The 21,678-nt window shown below is 33.7% G+C and overlaps 1 protein-coding gene across 7 annotated transcripts in view; it reads right to left on the bottom strand.

The window, feature by feature from the left end:
• The window catches only part of Mark1 (microtubule affinity regulating kinase 1), a 128,120-nt gene that overhangs the window by 58,985 nt on the left and 47,457 nt on the right, over positions 1 to 21,678 (bottom strand). For all 7 annotated transcript variants that reach the window (XR_013426563.1, XM_078022847.1, XM_078022848.1 and 4 more), the window contains exons 2-3: positions 2,024 to 2,227; positions 784 to 837 (exon numbers count right to left, since the gene is read on the bottom strand). Coding sequence is in view for 6 of the 7 variants with exons in the window: in XM_078022847.1 (XP_077878973.1) it covers positions 784 to 837; positions 2,024 to 2,227 (258 nt within the window). In the remaining variant the exon portion in view is untranslated. The remainder of the gene's footprint in view (positions 1 to 783; positions 838 to 2,023; positions 2,228 to 21,678) is intronic.

Raw genomic sequence — 21,678 nt, 5'->3', positions numbered from 1 at the left:
GTTTTAATACAAATCTATCTATCTATCTATCTATCTATCTATCTATCTAATAATATATATGTGTATGTGAAATATTTATACATGTATATAAAATTTCACTATATACAAACAGTATACACGGCCTAACAATAAATTACTTGCTTCATTTTTAAAATATGAAAATGTACATCTGAGAAAGTTTTCCCATTGAAGTAATAAATGAAGTAACAAGAAACAACTTTGGTTTACCAGGATAATTCCCATTCTAACTGCTCTTTTTTCTCCCCATGTGGTTTTGTTTTTTCACTCTTTAAAGAAATATTCCTGTCTTTTACTGTGAGTAATCTGAAAGGCAAGTGCTATGAGAAAAAAGAAGAGCTAAGTGAAGCAATAAAAGAAAACTCACTTGTTATCATATTAACTCAAAACTAGATTTTAAACTAAGAAGCCTGAATACTTCAAAATATGATACAAAGTTTTATTCTTCTCAATTAAAAGAGATAAATTCCTTTCATATGGAATATGCATTACAATAAAGTCTATGTAAATATTCCAAAATCCAAAAATCTCTGAAATCTTAAACACTTCTATTCCCAAACTTTTTGGGTAAAGGGGACTCAACCTGCAGTAGATATTTTTCAAACAACTATTTATTTGTAAACGTTATGTTTTATATCATGTTTTTTCTTCATATATGTATGAAATGTAGTATTGTACTTAATAGAAGAATTCAGATAACTGACTTTATAGAACTTTATGTATTAATAATAAACTCACATTCTAATTACATGCTAAATTAATTACCTTTTGTAGACTGGTAGGATTTAGCTGAGTTTTGTCTATTATTTTCACAGCAACCTAGAAAAGAGAATCATTAAGCTGTATTTGAGAATATATATTTTAATGAATAAAAACTTACAAAGAAAATGTCTTTTGTTTCATTCCTAACTATGCATTATTTAGTTCTATTTGAGTATTCATGATATTGCTAGTTTTGCAAACTTGTCAGTCTTAGAATATATTCCATTGACCTGTCTTTAACATATCTGATCCTGTGTCAATGAAATTAAGCCTTTGCTATTTATTCCAAGTTTTCTCTTTTACTGTAAAAATCACCCCTGTATCTTAATTGTTTACTCATGATCTCAATAAGCAACAAATATAGGGGGATAACTTATAAATATGTAGTAATTAAAATATTATGTGAATAAAATGATTAGATGGATACAGAGATTAGCTATGTAAGCCTTCTTATAGCAAAAAGGCAAAATGGATTTAAATATCACTGAACGCTCCATCTGGTATAACCTGTATATAAACAGCTCTTAGGGTTAGAATGAACTAAATTAAATGGAAAATGACAATAAAAGTATACATAAAGTGAAAATATTAAAGTAATTTTGTAGTTGAGACTTTTAAAAATAATGTCCTAATCAGATCTAGTAAACATTACATAATAAGATCGTGAGCTATTTATTTAAATGAAGTCTTTAACCCAAACATACAGACATATATATAAAATGTACAATGTGCAAATATATAAATTTTTACCACACAAGTACAGATTATTTAAAACACAAGGGATTTTAGAAATCCAATTCTCTTATCACTGAGAAAACCACCTGTATAGCAACATTCATTTACTGGGGTCTCTAAACAAAAACTAGTGGGGAATTTTCTACATATTAGCACTTAGCTTACCTTAAGCTAAGAGCTTATCCTAGCCTTGCTCCTGAGATTAGTAGCAATGGTAATCAGAAATGTTTACAGAAATCATATAATAAAAGATGGAAGGCCAAAAGTTGCTCAATTGCAGCACATCTGATTTACAAGAGATGTTAATATGTAGGGATGAATCTTTCCTAAATGCTAAAAGATCAAATTTTATGCCATGATATAGATCAGTTTACTAATGTTCCATTCACACATAATAAATCACATGTTGCAACTGTCATTTATTCCTCAACATCAACTATTAAGAAAGCTCTTTCACAACACTCTGGAGAAGTCCAGGCAAATATTAAAAGGCATCATAAAAACTTACCTCTCTACCAGTTAGAACATGTCTTGCCAATTTCACTTTGGCAAAATTCCCCTTCCCTATTGTTTTTTGTAAACGGTAATTTCCAATGTGAGGCTGTTCATCTGTTGCTGATGTAATGGAGTTTCTACACCGGGGGATGTTCTGTCTGCTACTTGATTTGGTAGGCTGGATGTGTGGTTCCGTATATCCATCCACAGATGTATGCTAAGAAAAAGGTTATAAGATTTCATCATTAATTAAATTATATTATAAAAGGGCAATTAAAAAGACTACAAATAATTTTTATTAACAATTATTCCTCAATGAAAATATACTGTGCATACAATTTAAAGTTGAGCATTCTATTCACAATTCCTTCTTGACTTCAACTCCTTTTACTGGTAAGTTCAACCATTTAAAATAAAATGAGTATATACTTTTATTTATTCACTTTATTATTTTTACTGTGCTGGGGGGGTCAAATCCAGGGCCTTGTGCATGCTAGAAAACTGCTCTATCACTGAGTCATATCTCTGGCCTTTACATGCTTTGAATGAAAAATGTAAATGGGTACGTAGCCAGACACTCAACAGACCATTACTGCTATACAGGGTTTTGCCCTTTTACATTGAATGACAGCATAGACCAGGACTGCTCCATTAGAAGGACAGAATGTCTTTACTACCAAAACAAAACAAGCTCATAATATAGAATATTTGGCTAAACTAGCCCAGCCTCTCAGACTAGCCACTTTATGTTCTCTCTTACATTTCTTGCGAATATAACTTGATCAACTGACCAAATGGGTGCCTGCTACAAGTATATCTCTGATCAATTACTGCCTAGCCCCCTTGCCCAGCTCACCATGCTCTTGTAAGAGGTATCTATATTCTTACCCAGGTTCATGGTTCAAGATTCTTTGCATTCCTCCTTAATATTGTTCTTGACACAAAGATGTCACTTTGTCTCACAGTCTCATGATAGCATATGACTTCAGTGGATAGCTGATCCTGCTCAGTTGGGGTCTCAGTACCTGGACTCTCAGTTCAAGCTGCCTAACCATATCTTTTCCTAGCTCTGATTATTTATGCTGCTAATTTTGTCTGCTTTATGACATACATAAAAGCTATTGCAAACATAATCACACATGATAAACATAATGTTTTTCTCTGACTTTTTAAAAAATAGCTGCAGATGCACCAGGAATGTGGATCAGTGATAGAGCATTTTGCCTGGCATACATGAGGCCCTGGATTCAATCTCCAGCACCAAAAATAAATAAATAAATAAAATAAAAATAATTGCAGTATGACAAATTAACAAAAGAAGGGTCATCTTTTATTTGCAAAGTAATTCAGATTCATGTTGTCCTAACCTATATAAGAAAACGTTTCTCTAAAATATTTTGAGTATATTGTAAATGAGGTAGTTTTCCTCATTTCCTTCTCAGAGGATTTGTTACTGGTATACAGAAATGCTTTTGATTTATGGGTGTTGATTTTATATCCTGCAACTATGCTAAATTCATTTACTAGTTCTAGAAGTTTTCTGGTAGAGCTTTTTGGGTCTTCTAGGTATAGAATCATATCATCAACAAATAGTACTAATTTAAGTTCTTCTTTTCCTATATGTATCCCTTTAATTTCTTTCGTCTAATTGCTCTAGCCAGTGTTTAAAAAACTATGTTGAATAGAAGTGGTGAAAGAGGCATTCCTGTCTTGTTCCAATAACCTCAAAAAAAAAAAAAAATTAAGATACTTGGGAATCAGCTTAATGAAATAGGTGAAAGATCTATACAATGAAAATTACAGAATCCTAAAGAAAGAAATCAAAGATCTACCTTGCTCTTGGATAGGCAGAATTAATATTATCAAAATGACCATACTACCAAAAGTACTATACAGATTTAATGCAATTCTGACCAAAATGCCAATGACATTCCTCTTAGAAACAGAAAAAGCAATCATAAAATTCATCTGGAAAAATAAAAGACCCAGAATAGTTAAAGCAATCCTTAGAAGGAAGAATGAAGCAGGTGGCATCACTCTACCAGACCTTAAACTATACTACAGAGCAACAGTAACAAAAACAGCATTGTATTGGCACCAAAACAGACTGGTAGACCAATGGTACAAGATAAAGGACACAGAGACTAACTCACAAAATTACAATTATCTTATATTAGACAAACATAATCACACCAAAAACCTGCATTGGAAAAAAGATAGTATCTTCAACAAATGATGCTGGGAAAAATGGAAATCCATATGCAACAAAATGAAATTAAACCCATATCTCTCACCATGCACAAAACTCAACTCAAAGTGGATCAAGGGCCTGGGAATTAAATCAGAGACTCTGCATCTACTAGAAAAAAAGTAGGCCCTAATCTTCATCATGTGGGTTAGGTCCCAACTTCTTTAATAAGACTCCTATAGCACAAGAATTAAAACCAAGAATCAATAAATGGGATGGAATCAAACTAAAAAGTTTCTTCTCAGCAAAAGAAACAATCTGTAAGGTGAACAGAAAGCCTGCATCCTGGGAGCAAATTTTTACCCCTCACACATTAGATAGAGCACTAATCTCTAGTGTACATAAAGAACTCAAAAAGCTAAGCACCAAAAAAAACCCCCAAATAACCCAATCAACAGATGGGCCTAGGACCTGAACAGATGCTTCACAAAAGAGAATATACAACCAATCTACAAATATATGAAAAAATGTTCATCTTCTCTAGCAATTAGAGAAATGCAAGTCAAGACTACTCTAAGATGTCATCTCACTCCAGTCAGAATGACAGCTATTATGAAGACAAACAACAATAAGTGTTGGCGAAAATGTGTGGAAAAAAGGTATACTCATACACTGCTGGTGAGACTGCAAATTGGTGCAGCCAATAAGGAAAGCAGTATGGAGATTCCTTGGAAATTAGGGAATTGAAAACACCATTTGACCCAGCTATCCCTCTCTCGGTTTATACCCAAAAGACTTAAAACCAGCATACTACAGGGACACAGCCACATAAATGTTTATAGCAGCACAATTCACAATCGCTAAACTGTGGAGCCAACCTAGATTCCCTTCAGTGGATGAATGGATTAAAAAAATATGGCATATATACATAGTGGAATTTTACTCAGCAATAAAAGAGAATAAAATCATGACATTTGCAGGTAAATGGATGAAGCTGAAGAAGATAATGCTAAGTGAAGTTAGCCAATCCCCCCCCACAAAAACAAATGCTGAATGTTTTCTCTGATATAAGGAGGCTGACTCACAGTGGGGTATGGAAGGGGAGCATGGGAGAAATAGATGAATTCTAGATAGGGCAGAGAGGTAAGATGGAAATGGAGGGGGCAGGGGTTAGCAATGATGTTACCAAAGTACATGTATGAAGACATGAATTGGTGTCAACATACTTTATATACAATCAGAGATATGAAAAAATGTGCAGTATATGTATAATAAGAATTGTAATGCATTGTGCTGTCATTTATTTTAAAAAAAATCAATAAAAAAGAAAGAAAGGTGACTCAGAATCAAAAAATAAAAATAAAAAATAAATATTTTGAGCAGAAGTTTCTTTTTCCTTGCTTTTTTCATTGGTGCATTATAGGTACACAATAATAGTTGGATTCATTTTGCCACATTTGTATATGTATGCAACATTATTGGCTCAATCTCTTTCCCAGTACCTTCCCTTTCTCCCTTTCCCTGATCCACTTACTCTGCTGATCTCCCTTCTATAATAATTATTATTTTAATCAGTGCATTTCATATATATATGTGTGTGTGTGTGTATATATATATATATACCTATATAGTATACATATCATTATACACACACACACACACACACATGATTCATTGATATATTTGTACATAGACATAGCATAATTTGGTAGATTCTGCTGAATAGAAATCTCTTAAAAGCAAAACTAAGAATGAATCTATTTACCAGCCTGGTGCAAAGCATGATTCATACTCATTTTTCTATTATTACTTCCTGATTTTTTTATAAATAATTGTTTTTAATTCAGTTCAAGATTACAGATATTCTTCTGAGTCTTATATATAACTCTAGTCTCCGGCCTCCTTCTGAATTAGAGGCCCTTTTGGTGCACTCTTACAGTGACCTGTTTCTATGTAAATAACATCCATCACACTGTACCATCATTATATATTTATTGATCTGTCACTGGCACTCTATCATGAACAATTCTAGAGCAAGGATATTTTCTTTTCATCTCTGTGTGCTCACCACATTGAAAGTGCCAGATACACAGGAAGGATTCAATACATCAATAGTTCTCAAAAGTATTATCCTGGACCAGCATCATCTGGGCACTTATCAGAAATGCAAATGCTCCAGTCCTGTTCCAGGTCTATTAAATAATAAACTCTATGGGTAGGTTGCAACAATTTGTGTTTCAACAAGTGTCTTCTGATACATACCAAAGTTTGAGAACTATTGCAATAAATCATATGAAAATGTTATTTAGTGTCTCTTAGAGACTCTTCTATTAACCGGGCACAAACAAGCTTTTAACTCCATTCAATTCTAAGAGTTAGCAGACTGCTATAATATTTCCCACAAATGGTCTCTGTCTGAACTTGTTCTACAGAGAATGCTGACTTGTCCATCCTTCAATTCAATATGAAAATTCCTCTTTCATGAAGCTTTTTGTCCTTTCACGAAAGAGTTTATTCCTCTCTTCTGTTGCTACTTTTATATCTAGTAAATATTTCCACAATTGGAATTATCACACCATCTTGTAAATATCTATCCACAGTCTATTTTTTTAAAATTTTAAATAATTATTACTATCATCATCATCAGCAGCAGCAGAGACAGCAGCATTTTTCACTACTGAGGTTTGTCCCCAGCTCTTTAGAGTTTCTGAGAAATGGGGCTTGAATTCAGGGTATCATGCATACTAGACAAGTACTTTACTACTGAGTCAGATTCTTTGCCCTTATTTTTTATTTTGAGACAGGGACTCAATAAATTGCTGAAGTTGCCTCAAATTTGTAATCCTCCTGCCTCAAATTTCTGGGATTACGGGCATGTGCCACCATGCCTGGCTGTCCCAGATTTCTTTTTGCTATAGATCCAAAGCTCCCAAATCCGCATAATTTAACATAGTGTTAGGGACAAAAAAGGCACCAATACACATTAACTGTATTGCAGGGGTTTAATATGAGACCTCATACCCTTGACTTTTAAGAAATGATTCCTTGTTGCTCAGATCTATGATGTGTATAAAAAGAGTAATAGTTAAAATATTTGAGATGTACCTGGCTCCTAAAGGCAGTTGTAGGCTAGATCCTGATGCTAAACCAAACTACCAGATTTGATTAACTCCAAGTTTCTGCACCCTTTCCTATGTTAATTTTCCAGTGCCCTCCCACTGAAGGTGGGGAATAAATTCCCAGTCTTTGGATTCGTGTCATTTTCTTTGGCCAACAGAATAAACTGGATGTAGCAGTTTATAAAAGACCCAAGCAAGTCTTCAAGTGATATGTGTCAACTTACTCTCATAAAATTCTGCATCACCGTAAGAACTTACCCAGGATGACACCAAAGTAAGATGAGACATACATGGAATAGAACCACTCCCAGCTAAGCCCAGAACAAATCAACTGACATCAGATGACCCGCAGACTCATAAGAAATCATAAATGACTGTTGGTCATACAATAGCTTAAGCTATTGAGTATTAGGAAGATTTGTTACACAGCAATTTTAGATGATACACAAACCCATTATTTGACTGTTTGACTGGTTATTGATTGATTCATTGGTTGACTGAATGCAGGGCTGAGAAATGAACCCAGGTCCTTCAGCACATTAAGTACTCTTTACCAAACTACATCCCTAGCCCCTATCACCATTTTTAATTTAGGAGGTGAACATAAGGGAAAATACTTATAAAATATTCTTATCAAACATATTCAAATTCTAGCAGAATCTGAGGAGAGGGGCAGTGTAATCAATTCCCTAAGAAGAAACCCTCGGTCATAGGTATGTAAGCTGTAGAGGGGACTGTTTTGTATCCCTAACACCAAACACAGTATAACAGAGGAATCAGCAAAGGATTTTGGAGAATATACTACCCATGGGTCTACAGACTACAGTTGAACAACTTCTGGTGCAACACATCACATTTTGGAATGCAGGCTTTAAATTGTCCAGTTGATTTTTCTTTTTTAAAAGATCTAGCTCTCGACATTAAATGTGATGATTTTATGATCTTATATAGATCATAAATACATAAAACATAGAATATACTGACTTAAATTAAAAATTGCCTTAAATAACATATTAAAGAATATATTATCTTAAATAAAAGTCTTTTTTTATATTTGAATCAGATGGAGTATAATTTCTCATTTTTCTGAGTGTACAAGTTGCAGAATCACATTGGTAAAGCAGTCACGTATATACACACAGCAATAAAAATGCCTATTTCACTCTAATATTCTTCCTTTACCCCCAGCCCCTCCCCTCCCCTCCCCTCCCATCACTTCTCTCTACCCAATCTATAGTGACACTATTCTCTCTTTTTTTTTCTCTCTCAAGCTCTGAAAGAAATGCATATCAGTCAAGAATTCTACACCCCACAAAATTAAGCTTCAGAACTGATAAAATATAAACCTTCCATGATAAGCAAAGGTTAAAAGAATTCACAACTATAAACCCAGCACTACAAAACACATTCAATATGATATTTCATGAAGAAGAAGTGAAAAATAAAAGTAAAAACCAGCAATGGGAGGAATTACATTAAAATAACAAGTGAATCAATGAAGAAACAAATTCAAATTAAAAACCAGAAATACATCAAAATAACAGAAAATATGAATCATATCTCAATAATAACATGGAATCTAAATGGCTTAAACTCATCAATCAAAAGACATAGCCTGGCAGTTGGATTAAAAAACAAGAGCTAACAATATGCTCTCTCCAAGAGACTCACCACATAGCTAAAGACATCCACAGATTAAGGGCAAAAGGATGGGGAAAAAGACATCATTCACCTGGATCTCGTAAACAAGCAAGGGTTTCTATCCTCATGTCAGATAAAGTGGACTTTAAACCAAAGTTAATCAGAAGGAACAAAGAAGGACATTTCATATAGCTTAGGGGAATCATATATACACAAGACATAACAATTGTAAACATTAACGCCTCAAACAATGAAGCATCTATGTACACCAAACAAATCCTTCTCAATTTCAAGAAGCAAACAGACCACAACACAATAATACTGGGTGACTTTAACACACCTCTTTCACCCTTGGATGGATCCTCCAAAGAAAAACTAAATAAAGAAGCTATGTAACTAAAAAATACAAATAATAATTTAGACTTAACAGACATATACAGAATATTTCATCCATCAATGACTGAATACATTTTCGTCTGAGCAGTACATATATCCTTCTCTAAAATAGACTATATCTTATGCCACAAAGCAACTCTTAGCAAATACAAAAAAAGAGAGAGAGAGAGAGAGAGAGAGAGAGATAATACCTTGAATCCTATCAGATCATAATGGAATGAAATTAGAAATCAACAATAAAATAAAAAAAAAAAAGCTATTCTACACCTGGAAACTAAAGGATACATTACTTAATGACGAATGGATAGCAGAAGAACTCAGGGATGAAATGAAAAAAAAATACTGAGAGGTAAATAAGACTAGCAATACAACATTTCAAAATCTCTGGGACACTATGAAGGCAACATTAAGAGGAAAGTTTGTTGCACTGAGCTATTCATTAAAAGAAGAAAGTCAACAAATAATAACTGAATATTACATCTCAAAGCCCTAGAAAAAGAGCAAACCAACACCAAAAGCAGTAGAAGACAGGAAATAATTAAAATCGGAGCTAAAAAAAACAAACAACCCAATCAACAAATGGGCCAAGGACCTGAACAGACATTTCTCAGAAGAGGATATACAATCAATCAACAAATATACGAAAAAATGCTCATCATCTCTAGCAATCAGAGAAATGCAAATTAAAACTAAGATACCATCTCACTCCAGTAAGAATGGCAGCCACGATGAAGACAAACAAGAACAAGTGCTGGCAAGGATGGGGGGCGAGGGAGTTACACTCATACACTGCTGGTGGGGACTGCAAATTGGTGCAGCCAATTGGAAAGCAATATGGAGATTCCTTGGAAAGCTGGGAATGGAACCACCATTTGACCCAGCTATTCCTCTTCTCAGACTATATACAAAAAACCTAAAAACAGCATACTACAGGGACACAACCACATCAATGTTTATAGCAGCACAATTCACAATAGCTAGACTGTGGAGCCAACCTAGATGCCCTTCAATGGATGAATGGATTAAAAAAAATGTGGCATATATACACAATAGAATATTACTCAGCACTAAAAAATAATAAGATCATGGCATTTGCAGGGAAATGGATGGCATTAGAGCAGATTATGCTAAGTGAAGTTAGCCAATCCCCCCAAAACAAATGCTGAATGTCTTCTCTGATATAAGGGGGGGGTGACTCAAAATGGGGAAGAGAGGAAGAGCATGGGAAGAAGGTTACCTCTACATAGGGAAGAGGGGTGGGAGGGAAAGGGAAGGAGAAAGGGAATTGCATGGATGGTGGAAAGAGACCCTCATTGTTGTACAAAATACATGTATGAAGATGTGAGAAAAAAAAAGAATAGCATTACTCTAGATTAGGTAGAGAGAAATAATGGGAGGGGAGGGTTGGGGTTGGGGAGATAGGAAGGATAGTAGAATGAAACAGACATTATTATTACTGTGTGTATATATGTGACTGTATGACCAATGTGATTCTGCAACCTACATACTCAGAAAAATGAGAAATTATATCCCATCTGATTCAAATGTATGATATGTCAAGATCATTGTACTGTCATGTGTAACTAAGTAAAACAAAGAAAAAGAAAAAAAGAAAAAAAATAGAGATAAAAAATCAATGAAATTGAAACAAAAGAAACAATAAAAATACTAACAAAAGTTGGTTATTTGAAAAAAAAAATCAATAAAATTGATAAGCCCTTAGCCAAGCTAATGAAGAGACAAACAGAGAAAACTCAAATTACTAAAATTTGTAATGAATAAGCAAATATCACAATGGACACTACTGAAACACAGATGATAATCAGAACCTATTTTAAAAATTTATACTGTAATAAAATAGAAAATTTTGAAGACATTGACAAATTTCTAGAGACATACCTATACAACTGAATCAGGAAGACATAGAAAAATTTAGGAGATTAATTTTAAGCAATGAAATTGAAGTCACCAATAGAAGCCTACCAAGAAAGAAAAGCCCAGGACCAGGCGGATTCTCAGCTGAGTTCTACCAGACCTTCAAAAAAGAACTAACATCAACCCTCCTCAAATTATTCCATGAAACAGAAAAGGAGGAAACCCTTCCAAACACATTCTATGAAGCTAGTATCACCCTAATACCAGACAAAGACACATCAAGAAAAGAAAATTTCAGACTAATATCCCTTATAAACATAGATACAAAAATTCTTAATAAAATCCTAGCAAATTGCGTACAAAAACATATTAAAAAGATAGTGCACAATGATCAAGTGGGTTCATCCCATGGATACAAGGTTGATTCAACATACAGAAATTAATAAACACAATTTATCACATCAACAGACTTAAAAGACAAGATTAACATGATTCAATGCAGGAAAAGCATTTGACAAAATAGAGCACCCATCCATGTTCAAAATACTAGAAAAAATTAGGGATAGTAGGAATATACCTCTTGTAAAAGCTATATATACTAAACCCAAGGCCAATATCATCCTAAATGGAGAAAAATTGAAAGCGTTCCCTCTAAAAACTGAAACAAGACAGGGATGCCCTCTTTCACCACTTTTATTCAATATAGTCCTGGAAACTCTAGCCAGAGCAATTAAACAGATAAAACAAATTAAAGGGATACAAATAGGAAAAGAAGAACTCAAGCTAACCCTACTTGCTGATGACATGATTCTATACTTCAGAAGACCCAAAATTCTGCCAGAAAACTTCTAAAATTCATAAATGAATTTAGCAAAGTAGCATGATATAAAATTAACATATATAAATCAATTGTGTTCCTATCCATCAGTAATGAATCAACTGAAAGAGAAATTAGATAAACTATTCCATTAACAATAGCCTCAAAGAAGATAAGGATAAAATATTTGGGAATCAATCTTACAAAAAAGGTGAAAGACCTCCACAATGAAAAGTAAAGAACACTAAAAAAAGAAATTTAGAATATGGAAAGATCTCCCACATTCTTGGATAGGCAGAATTAATATTGTCAAACTAGTCATACTACCAAAAGCATCACACAGATTTAATGGAATTCCTATTTATGTTCTAATGACCTTCTTCATATAAAAAAACGGTCATGAAATTCATCTGGAAAAATAAGAGACCCAGTATAGCCAAAGCAATCCTCAGTAAGAAAAGTAAAGCAGGAGATATTGCAATACCAGACCTTAAATAATACTACATAATAGCTATAGTAACAAAAACAACATGGTATTGGCACCAAAACAGACATGAAGACCAATGGTACAGAATAGAAGACACACAGACAAACCCACAAAAATATAGTTATCTCATCCTAGACAAAGGTGCCATAAATACACATTAGAGAAAAGATAGCCTCTTCAACAAATGGTACTGGGAAAACTGGAAATTCATATGCAACAAAATGAAATTAGACCGTTATCTCTCACCCTGCACAAAACTCAACTTTAAGTGGATCAAGGACCTGGGCATTAGACCAGAGACCCTGCGTCTGCTAGAAGAAAAATTAGACCCATCTCCATTATCTTAGCTTAGGTACCAGTTTCTGCAACAAGATTCTGAAAGAAGTAAAGCCAAGAATCAATAAATGTGATTGTATTAAACTAAAAAGCTTCTTCACAGCAAAGGAAACAATCAAGAATATGAAGAGAGAACTTACCAGAATGAGAGAAAATCTTTGCCACCTGCACCTCAGAGCATTAATCACAAGGATATATAAAGAACTCAAAAAGTTTAACACCAAAACCAAAAAACAAGCCCAAAATAAACAAATAAACAAACAAACCCAATCAAATGGGCAAAGGAACTCAACAGATACTTCACAGAAGAAGAAATATGAAGTATTTCAAGTATACAAAAAATGTTCAATATCACTAGCAAGTAGAGAAATGCAAATTAAAACTACACTAAGATTTCGTCTCACTCCATTTAGAATGGCAATTATCAAGAATACAAGTAACAGTAAATGAGGATGTGGGGGAAAAGGTACACTCATACAATTCTGGCGGAACTGCAAATTGCTGCAACCACTGTTGAAAGCAGTATGGAGAGTCCTCAGAAAACTTAGAATGGAAACACCATTTGACCCAGTTATCCCACTCCTTGGCATATATCCAAAGGACTTAAAATTGACATATTATAGTAACACAGCCACATCAATATTCACAGCAGCTCAATTCACAATAGCTAAGCTAAGGAACTAACCCAAGTGCCCTTCAATAGATGAGTGGATCAAGAAAATTTGGTACATATATACAATGGAATGTTACTCAGCCATAAGGAAGAATGAAATTATGGCATTTGCTGGTAAATGGATGGAAATGAAGGCTATCATGCTAAATAAAATAAACCAATCCCCCAAAACCAAAGGCCAAATGTTCGTTCTGGTATGTGGGGCGGGGGGGGGGGAGGATTGGAGGTTCATTGGATTAGACAGGGGGAGTGGGGAATGGAGAGGGGGTGGGAATGGGAAAGACAGTAGAATGAATTAGACATAACTTTCCAATGTTCATATATGAATACAAGAGCAGCATAACTCCACATCATGTATGACCATAAGAATGGGAAGTTATACTCCATGTATATATCAAAATACATTCTATTGTTATTTATAACTAAGAAGAATTTTTAAAATTTAAAAAAAAGAAATCAGAATATATAACCATTTGGTGGGAGTACCGGGTATTGAACTCGGGCACTCAACCACTGAGCCACATCCCCAGAAGCCCTATTTGTATTTTATTTGGAGACAGAGTCTCACTGAATTAAGCACCTTGCTTTTGCTGAGGCTGGCTTTGAACTCTTGATCCTACTGCCTCAGCCTCCCAAGCCACTGGAATTACAGGATTACATCACTGTGCCTGGCATAACCACACATTTTATATTATATATTTCTGATTATAAGACACCTATTAAAATGAACATTTCAAAAAATATATCTTTTCTCCACTTAGGAGAACATCTTTCCTTGAAAGGACTCCAAAGAACAGTTTAAGATAGTTGATCTTACTCCTTCCTAATCAATAGCTTAATTCTCAAGTAGAAAATCTGGCAAGACGACAAATTCAGCTCAGGCTAGATTAAACAGTGAATTTAATTAGAACTATCCAAACCCTAAGGTTATTAGATAGAAGAAATTGTGTTAGCTTAATTATAACAGTTCTCGAGTTTTAATTTCTACCTTTAACTGAAAATAAGTTCAAATCCTGTCATTCTTTCTTCAAGTCATCTACTCAATCCAACAGACCTTGATTTCATTTTTTTCTGTAGCCGTGGCAACGTGGCCCTAAAGCTTGCTTTGCATATGCCGTGTAGTCAAAGTAATCAGAGATGATAGTTTCAAGCACTCTTTTACACTGCATCCCATGTATTACCAGACTCCAATTCCTAAATAAGAACAAATGTTTTCCTATCTATAACACTAACTGAAATGATCTTCTACTCACTTGCTGTGCATCCTTGGACACACTTAACTTTTATGTGACTACTTCCTTATCTATATAATGGAGCTAATAAATAAAGCCTATCTCTTTACCTCAGAACTATCTCAGGTTGTTCTGAGGATCATATAAAATAAGGTATGTAAAGTTGCTTAGAATAGTACATGGTAAGCAAACCAACATAAGTGTTAATTTAAAAAAATCTTTTAATTAAAACTACACAAATAAATGAGACAAAAATAACCCACCTCCTAGCGTACGTAACCAAACCCATTTCCTTGAATGTCTGTTGCCTGCAACAACTTCTGTATCCGACAGGTTTCTAGTCAGCACTTTTCCCCCTCATTTTGTTTCTTTTCTTTTTTTTGATAGTACTAGGGATTGAACTCAGAGCCTTAAGCAGGCTAGACAAGGGTCTATGGCTAAGCTATATGCTCAGTCCTTCAACAGGTTTCTAGTCTATAAATAATGGAAACTAATTTAGGCTAACTCAAATAGAAATGAAAATTTTTTAAGTCTAAGGTAGTTGAAAAAAATTCTGAAGGATGAAGACAAGAATGTGGAAGTAACCAAAATAAAATAATTATACTTGGTAATAAAGGCTAAAGTGAAATAAACTAAGGTGATAAGGTGACCTGACAGAGTGACTGGAAGTAAGAAAAGCTGAAGTGAGTGCTATTTTAGACAGAATGGATTTAACAGATGCAAACTGAGCTGGACCTAAAAGACGACAGGACCTACATACCTATAGAAGGGGCTGTAGCTTAGTGGCAGAGTGTATGCCTAGCACGTGTGAGGCACTGGGTTTGGTCCTTAGCACCATATAAAAATAAATAAATAAAATAAAGGCATTTTGTCCATCTACAACTACAAAAATATTAAATAATAAAAAAATACCCAGGCAGTAAAAGTAATAATCCCAAGGTTTTAAAGAGGAAATAATACCTTCCAGGCAAATTTCCTTAGTTACATAATGAAGATATTCCCTGAGACCCAAAGAGCCACCCAATCCAACTTATTTGTCTTTATCAATTTTATTTTTATTATTATTTTGTTTTTATTATAATGGAGAAGAGGATTAAAAATGTACAATACTTTTCATAAAAAAGATATGCTTGGTAAGTTCAAAGAATATAAATACATAAGTAAATAGTGAATTAAACAGCTAAGCTCTACCTCTTGGAAATTCAGTTGTCTGAAAGGAAAATCTACACATTTATATTATATCATTCAAATGGTTTTCAGTTACAAATATGAATCCCTGCAGTGATCACACTAAATCATATTTAAAAGGCAATGAAAGGTGCTGTTTCTCTAGCAAACAGATAAAGAATAAGTAACAAACTAATTAACTATTAAACAAACAGTAAAGAAGCAAAAATATGTTAAATGTAAGCCATATCTCATCCTGAGTGTTTCTCTCACTTAACAAGCAAACTTTTTATATCAAGAGAGTCTGGCTTGGACTAGAATTTCTGCTGCTTTCAGAATTTTTTTCCTCTGTAAGAACAGCAATATCTTAGTTATCAAATTATACTAAAAATTATCAGTTTTCCTATGAAGTGCTAGGAACTATATTAAATGCTTTTAATTTTCAAAATAACTCTGTCAAGAAGCATGCAGTGATGGCACCATTTCACAAAGGAGGAAAATGTGGGCTCAGAGAGGTTATATACTATTGGGTTCTGACTCTTCTGGTAGTTATGCCCAGTTCTGTGTGAATATCACCTAAAATGCATATTTGGTATGTAGGAGTGGGTTGTATTCCTTAAGGAATTCATATATTGTCCTGCACCCTTAAGGAATTCATATATTGTCCTGGGTTAAAAATGTCAAAAAAAAAAATGAAATGAAAACTACTGGATTTATAACTTTATGCTATTCCTACTGTTAATAATAGTATCATGATCATACAGAAAGACACCAACTTCCAAGTATAATATGTCTGGGAAAGACATACTAGTAACATATTAAAAGCAAAAACAAGAATAGGCATTTGTTTTATTTAAATCACATTGGAAGTAGAGCCAGCCAAAAAACTAGAATTTTGTTGGAATACAGATGGTGGTCCTATTTTTTTTCTTTTAAAAAATAAGATGGATTAACCTGTCAATGCAAGAAAAAGAAAATTTCATTGGGTGGTTTAATCTAGCAATTATTTCTGATCTTGTTATTTGAAGTCTGAAAGTAGGGGACTACAAGGTTCAAAGCAACTAAGAATAATTTATATAATCAAAGAAAACCAGGTACCTTCCAAGTCAATCAGGATCTAAGCATCCACAATTTTGCTCACTGTACTCACAGCACATGTAAATATACCTCAAAAATGAACCCCAATTTTAATTGTTAAACATGAATCCTCCCACAAAGACATAGCATGCTTGGTTTTTACCTAGGTAAAGAACAGTTCTTCCATATGTTGCCTCACTAACGTGGCTAAGGTATATTTCATTTTATTATTTTCACTACACATCAACTGTTGTCAAGACAGATATTAAAAGGAATAAACACTTTATCTTTCCATGTGCAGCTTTAGAAACAGTTGAGTAAGAAGAGCTCTCCTATTCGGCACTAACAATGGAGTGAATTAAAAGTCCTGAGTTAAAAGCAGGTTAATTCAATGTAACACCAAACTTCTCACTTCATCTTATTATTTGAACTCCACCTTCTATCTCACTGTTCAGTAATTCATTTACTCATTTAATGAATAAAAATTTACTTTGACTTACTGTGTGCAATACACTGATTCATATACTAGAAAAATGAGAGAAAACAAAAGGTCTTCGTGTACTCATGGAATTTCTATTTTAGCAGAGGAGGGTAAAAGGAGAAAAGGATGATAAATATATTCACAACTAGAGGCTGCGGCAAGAAAAAAGAAATCAGCCAGAGTAAGGGATTGGAAGGTGAGAGCTGTCATGGATGAGATGACATCTGACAAGATACCTGAGTAAAATAACGTAGCTAGGATTATGAGTTGAAAAAGCAGGGGAAAGTGGAGAGGTATAGACACTAATTTATATATATATATATATATATTTTTTTTTGCTAAAGGAAGCACTTCAAACTCCCTTTTCCCTTTGAAACATCCAAGTTGCAAAAATAAAATTGCATTTATTTATATTCTCTTCCCAGGTGTACATGTACATGCACATACCAAAAACCTACTCATCTTGTTCCTTTGATGTTACTTCAACTTGGAAGTACCCAGTATCTCACCAAGGAAGACCAAATAAGGCGCCAGAGGATAAGGAAGACTATTGATTCTCAAAATGGATTTAGATTTTCTCCTTGTGAAAATCTTTTGGCACTCCTAAAAAGATGATACTGCCCAGAAGAGATACTAACATGGGAAAGAAAACACTCCCCAAGTTATCAGTTAACAGATATAGCTCATCATCCTGTTTCACAGTGCCATCATACCAATTACACAAAGCCATATGAATTCATTAAAAATTACTCTAATATCAAAAGTATATTGTGCCAGGTGTGGTGGCACATGCCTGTAATCCCAGCGGCTCGGGAGGCTAAGGCAGAATTTTCCTGAGTTCAAAGCCAGCCTCAGCAAAAGTGAGGTGCTAAGCAACTCAGAAAGACCCTGTCTCTAAATAAAATACCCAATAGGGCTGGGGATGCGGCTCAGTGTACTGTCAAGTGCCCCTGAGTTCAATCCCCAGTACCCCGCAGAAAAGTATATTGTGATGTTTTATGACAGCCAGTGAACCTGCTTAGTGACTGAATATTCAAATGTTCCCGAGAAGTACTATCATACAGCAAGAGCCCTGAAGGTAGAGATGCCGTAGTTCTGTCCCCAAGATTTAGCCATATGACACTGCTGCACACCTGGATTCACTCTTTGTCAAATGATATCAGCATCAATACAGGCCCTGGTAACTTAGAAACAATAACTGAACTTTCATTTCTCAAATAAAAGAGTAGGGCTGCTAACAGATAAATAGTTTGTATATATGTAAATTCACCAGCAGATAAAAATACAATCTCTAGGCAAAAATTTAAAGACAATTCTTTAAAGGCTCTGAAAAGTCACAAAGAGCAGGCAAAACCTGAGGGCAGCTAAGAATGTCAGATATGAAATGTGTGTTTTTTCTTTTTTTTTTTTTACAGTTTTCACCTGGGAGCAAACCCTTGTCCACCTGGCTCTACGTGACTTAGCTAAGCAGAAACCAACAGCTTTACTGGTTAAAGCACTCAGGATTGAGCTGAGAGCTAACAGAATGGAAAGTGAGAGAAAATGTTAAGAAAAATAAAGTTACAGACAACTGAAATTTTACTATCTGCTACAAGTGCTTTGCTCAGTTATGAATTAAGTTTGAGCAACACAACCTCCTTGGAACACATCAAAAGGAAGCAGAAGTTGAAGAAAATACATGAAGATCCAGGCTGTGAAATTCTATAAGGGAGACTGGATTTGAAGTTAGAGAAAAAGCTTGAAAAAAACAAATGCACTCTAAAATTCTCTTTGCAGAGGAAATATTCTTCAAAAATAAAGGCAAAACCACATTTTTAGATTAATAAAATCTGAATTTGTTGCCAGAAGACAGACTGTAAGAAATATTAAAGAAAATGATCACAGGAGGAAAACTGGATCTATATAAAATAATAAAGAGTTCTGTTAAGTAGTAAATATGAAAGTACACATTTTTCAATTTCTTGATTTCTTTAAAAGTTATGTGAGTAAAGTAAAACATAATAACACCCTATACTGAACTCACAATATGTAAGTTAAGTATATGTGAAGACAAAAGTACAAAGGTCTGCAAAATTTTAAGATTCTTACATTTGATCTAAACTGGTACAAGATTAACTCTGTGTAGACTGTAATAAATTATGAATATATTCTGTAATCTCTAGAGCAACCACTAAAAAAATGCATCAAAAATGCAAAAGTATAAGTAAAAGGAATTAAAATGAACACTAAGAAAATGTTTGATAAATTCAAAAGCAGGCAAAGAAGAAAAAAAAAGAACACCAATAATAATAACACTTAAAACCAGATGGAGTAAAAAGCACAAAGAAAACAAAATTTTAGACTTAAAAACAAACATGTTAATAATTATTCTTAATGTAAATACACTAAAAATTCAATATAAAAGAGAATATCAAGTGAATTTTAAAAATAAATACCCGATTATATACTGTTTCCAAGAGATGCATTTTTAATGCAAAGACACTGATTTAAAGTAAAATGATGGGAAAAACATAAACAAACTGTGATCACGAAAGATGGAAAAGCTACAATAATATTATACAAAACAGATTCAATCCCCAAACTACAAAGTGACAGTTCATAACGACACAAAGGCCATCAGGAAGACATAACAATCCTAAATATGTTTGTGCCTCATAACTGAGTTTTGTAATCACAACCTGACAAAACAAAAGAGAAAAATAAAAACAAACCCATAGATACAGTTAGAGGTTTTAATCATTCTCTCAATGGCTGAAAGAACAACTACATATAAAACACACACACACACACACACACACAATGAAGAGTAATGAAAATCTGAACATCATTATCAAATTAAAGATGGTTACGAACTTCTAGAAGCACATAGTTCTTAGCCTTCAAGTCAAGGACCTTTTTCTTAATTCCTTAAGCCTTACACACAGATAATATTTTAGTTTTCTTTAGAATGACAACCTTGGCTTTTTATCAGAGGGCAAGACAAAATAGCTATAACTTGTACAAAAGCATGACTGAAGACATCATTAAAAGTGATCAATAACTATTTCATAAGTATCCAAACAATGAATGTGCTTGACTTTATTTCTAAAATATTTCTCTCATCTAGTATGCATCTTTTATTATGTTATGATATCATACATAAATGCCTCTCTCTTTCTCCCATTATGGTGTTTCAAGGTGAATTTTCACTTTAAATAGTACAATGGTGGGTGGTGTTACTGAAAATAGTAGCTTTATTAGTGTAAAAACTTAAAAGTAAGAATGTTCACTGAGAACAAAACCCCTGATTCTCCTCCCCTGTGTTCCTACAGCACTTGGGACATTCTTTTATATAATATTTAAAACCTTTTAATGCAACTGACTTCTTTTTTTTAATAATACTAACTCCTACTAAACCATGAGGTTTTTAAGTTGTCAAGCACTATATCTTTTACATTTCTCTATCATTCAATATAGTGACTATTATATGAATGGCCCACTAAGTATGCTTTTATTCTAAGTACCACACCTGAATACTTCCAGAAATTGACCAACAACACCTTGATACCTTGAAAATAAAACAGAAACAAAAAATGGGCTGGGAATGTACTTCAGTGGTAGTGTTTGTCTAGCATGCATGAGGCTGTGCGTTTCATCCCCAGAACTACCACACAACAAAAACAAAACTAAACTAAAAATTATCAACAAAATGTAATTTAATTTAAAATAGATAAAAATTGATTTTATTTTAACTATTTTGTAGCTTTGGTAAGATAGTCATATAGCTATTTACAAAAAGCATAAAATACAAAAACTAAAGTTTAGCAATGGGGGAAAAGACTATTCAAATAAACTGATGCTAACACCTTTGACCATGCTACTATGTTATACACTACATAAATCCAAGGGAAGATGTACAATATTGTGATCCTGCCTGTCCTCAAAGAGTAAGAGCATAATATTCCAAACTTTCATATTACAAGTGATCTATATCTCATCTGTTTTTAGGAATCATAAATAACTTTGATTTAAAAACCTAAATAATATGATAAAAATAAGAAAAATAGCCAATATAGTTTAACAGAGATCCAAGCAATCTGAAGAAAATCTTAGACAACACCACTTAACAACATCTTAAGGAATTATTGTTAGAAGTAGTTAGGCAAAGGCCCAGAAGGCAAAATTAATACTATACAAGAA

This window comes from Ictidomys tridecemlineatus, chromosome 10, assembly GCF_052094955.1.
Source record: "Ictidomys tridecemlineatus isolate mIctTri1 chromosome 10, mIctTri1.hap1, whole genome shotgun sequence".
NCBI lineage: Eukaryota > Metazoa > Chordata > Mammalia > Rodentia > Sciuridae > Ictidomys > Ictidomys tridecemlineatus.
This window is presented reverse-complemented; position numbering and strand designations above follow the sequence as displayed.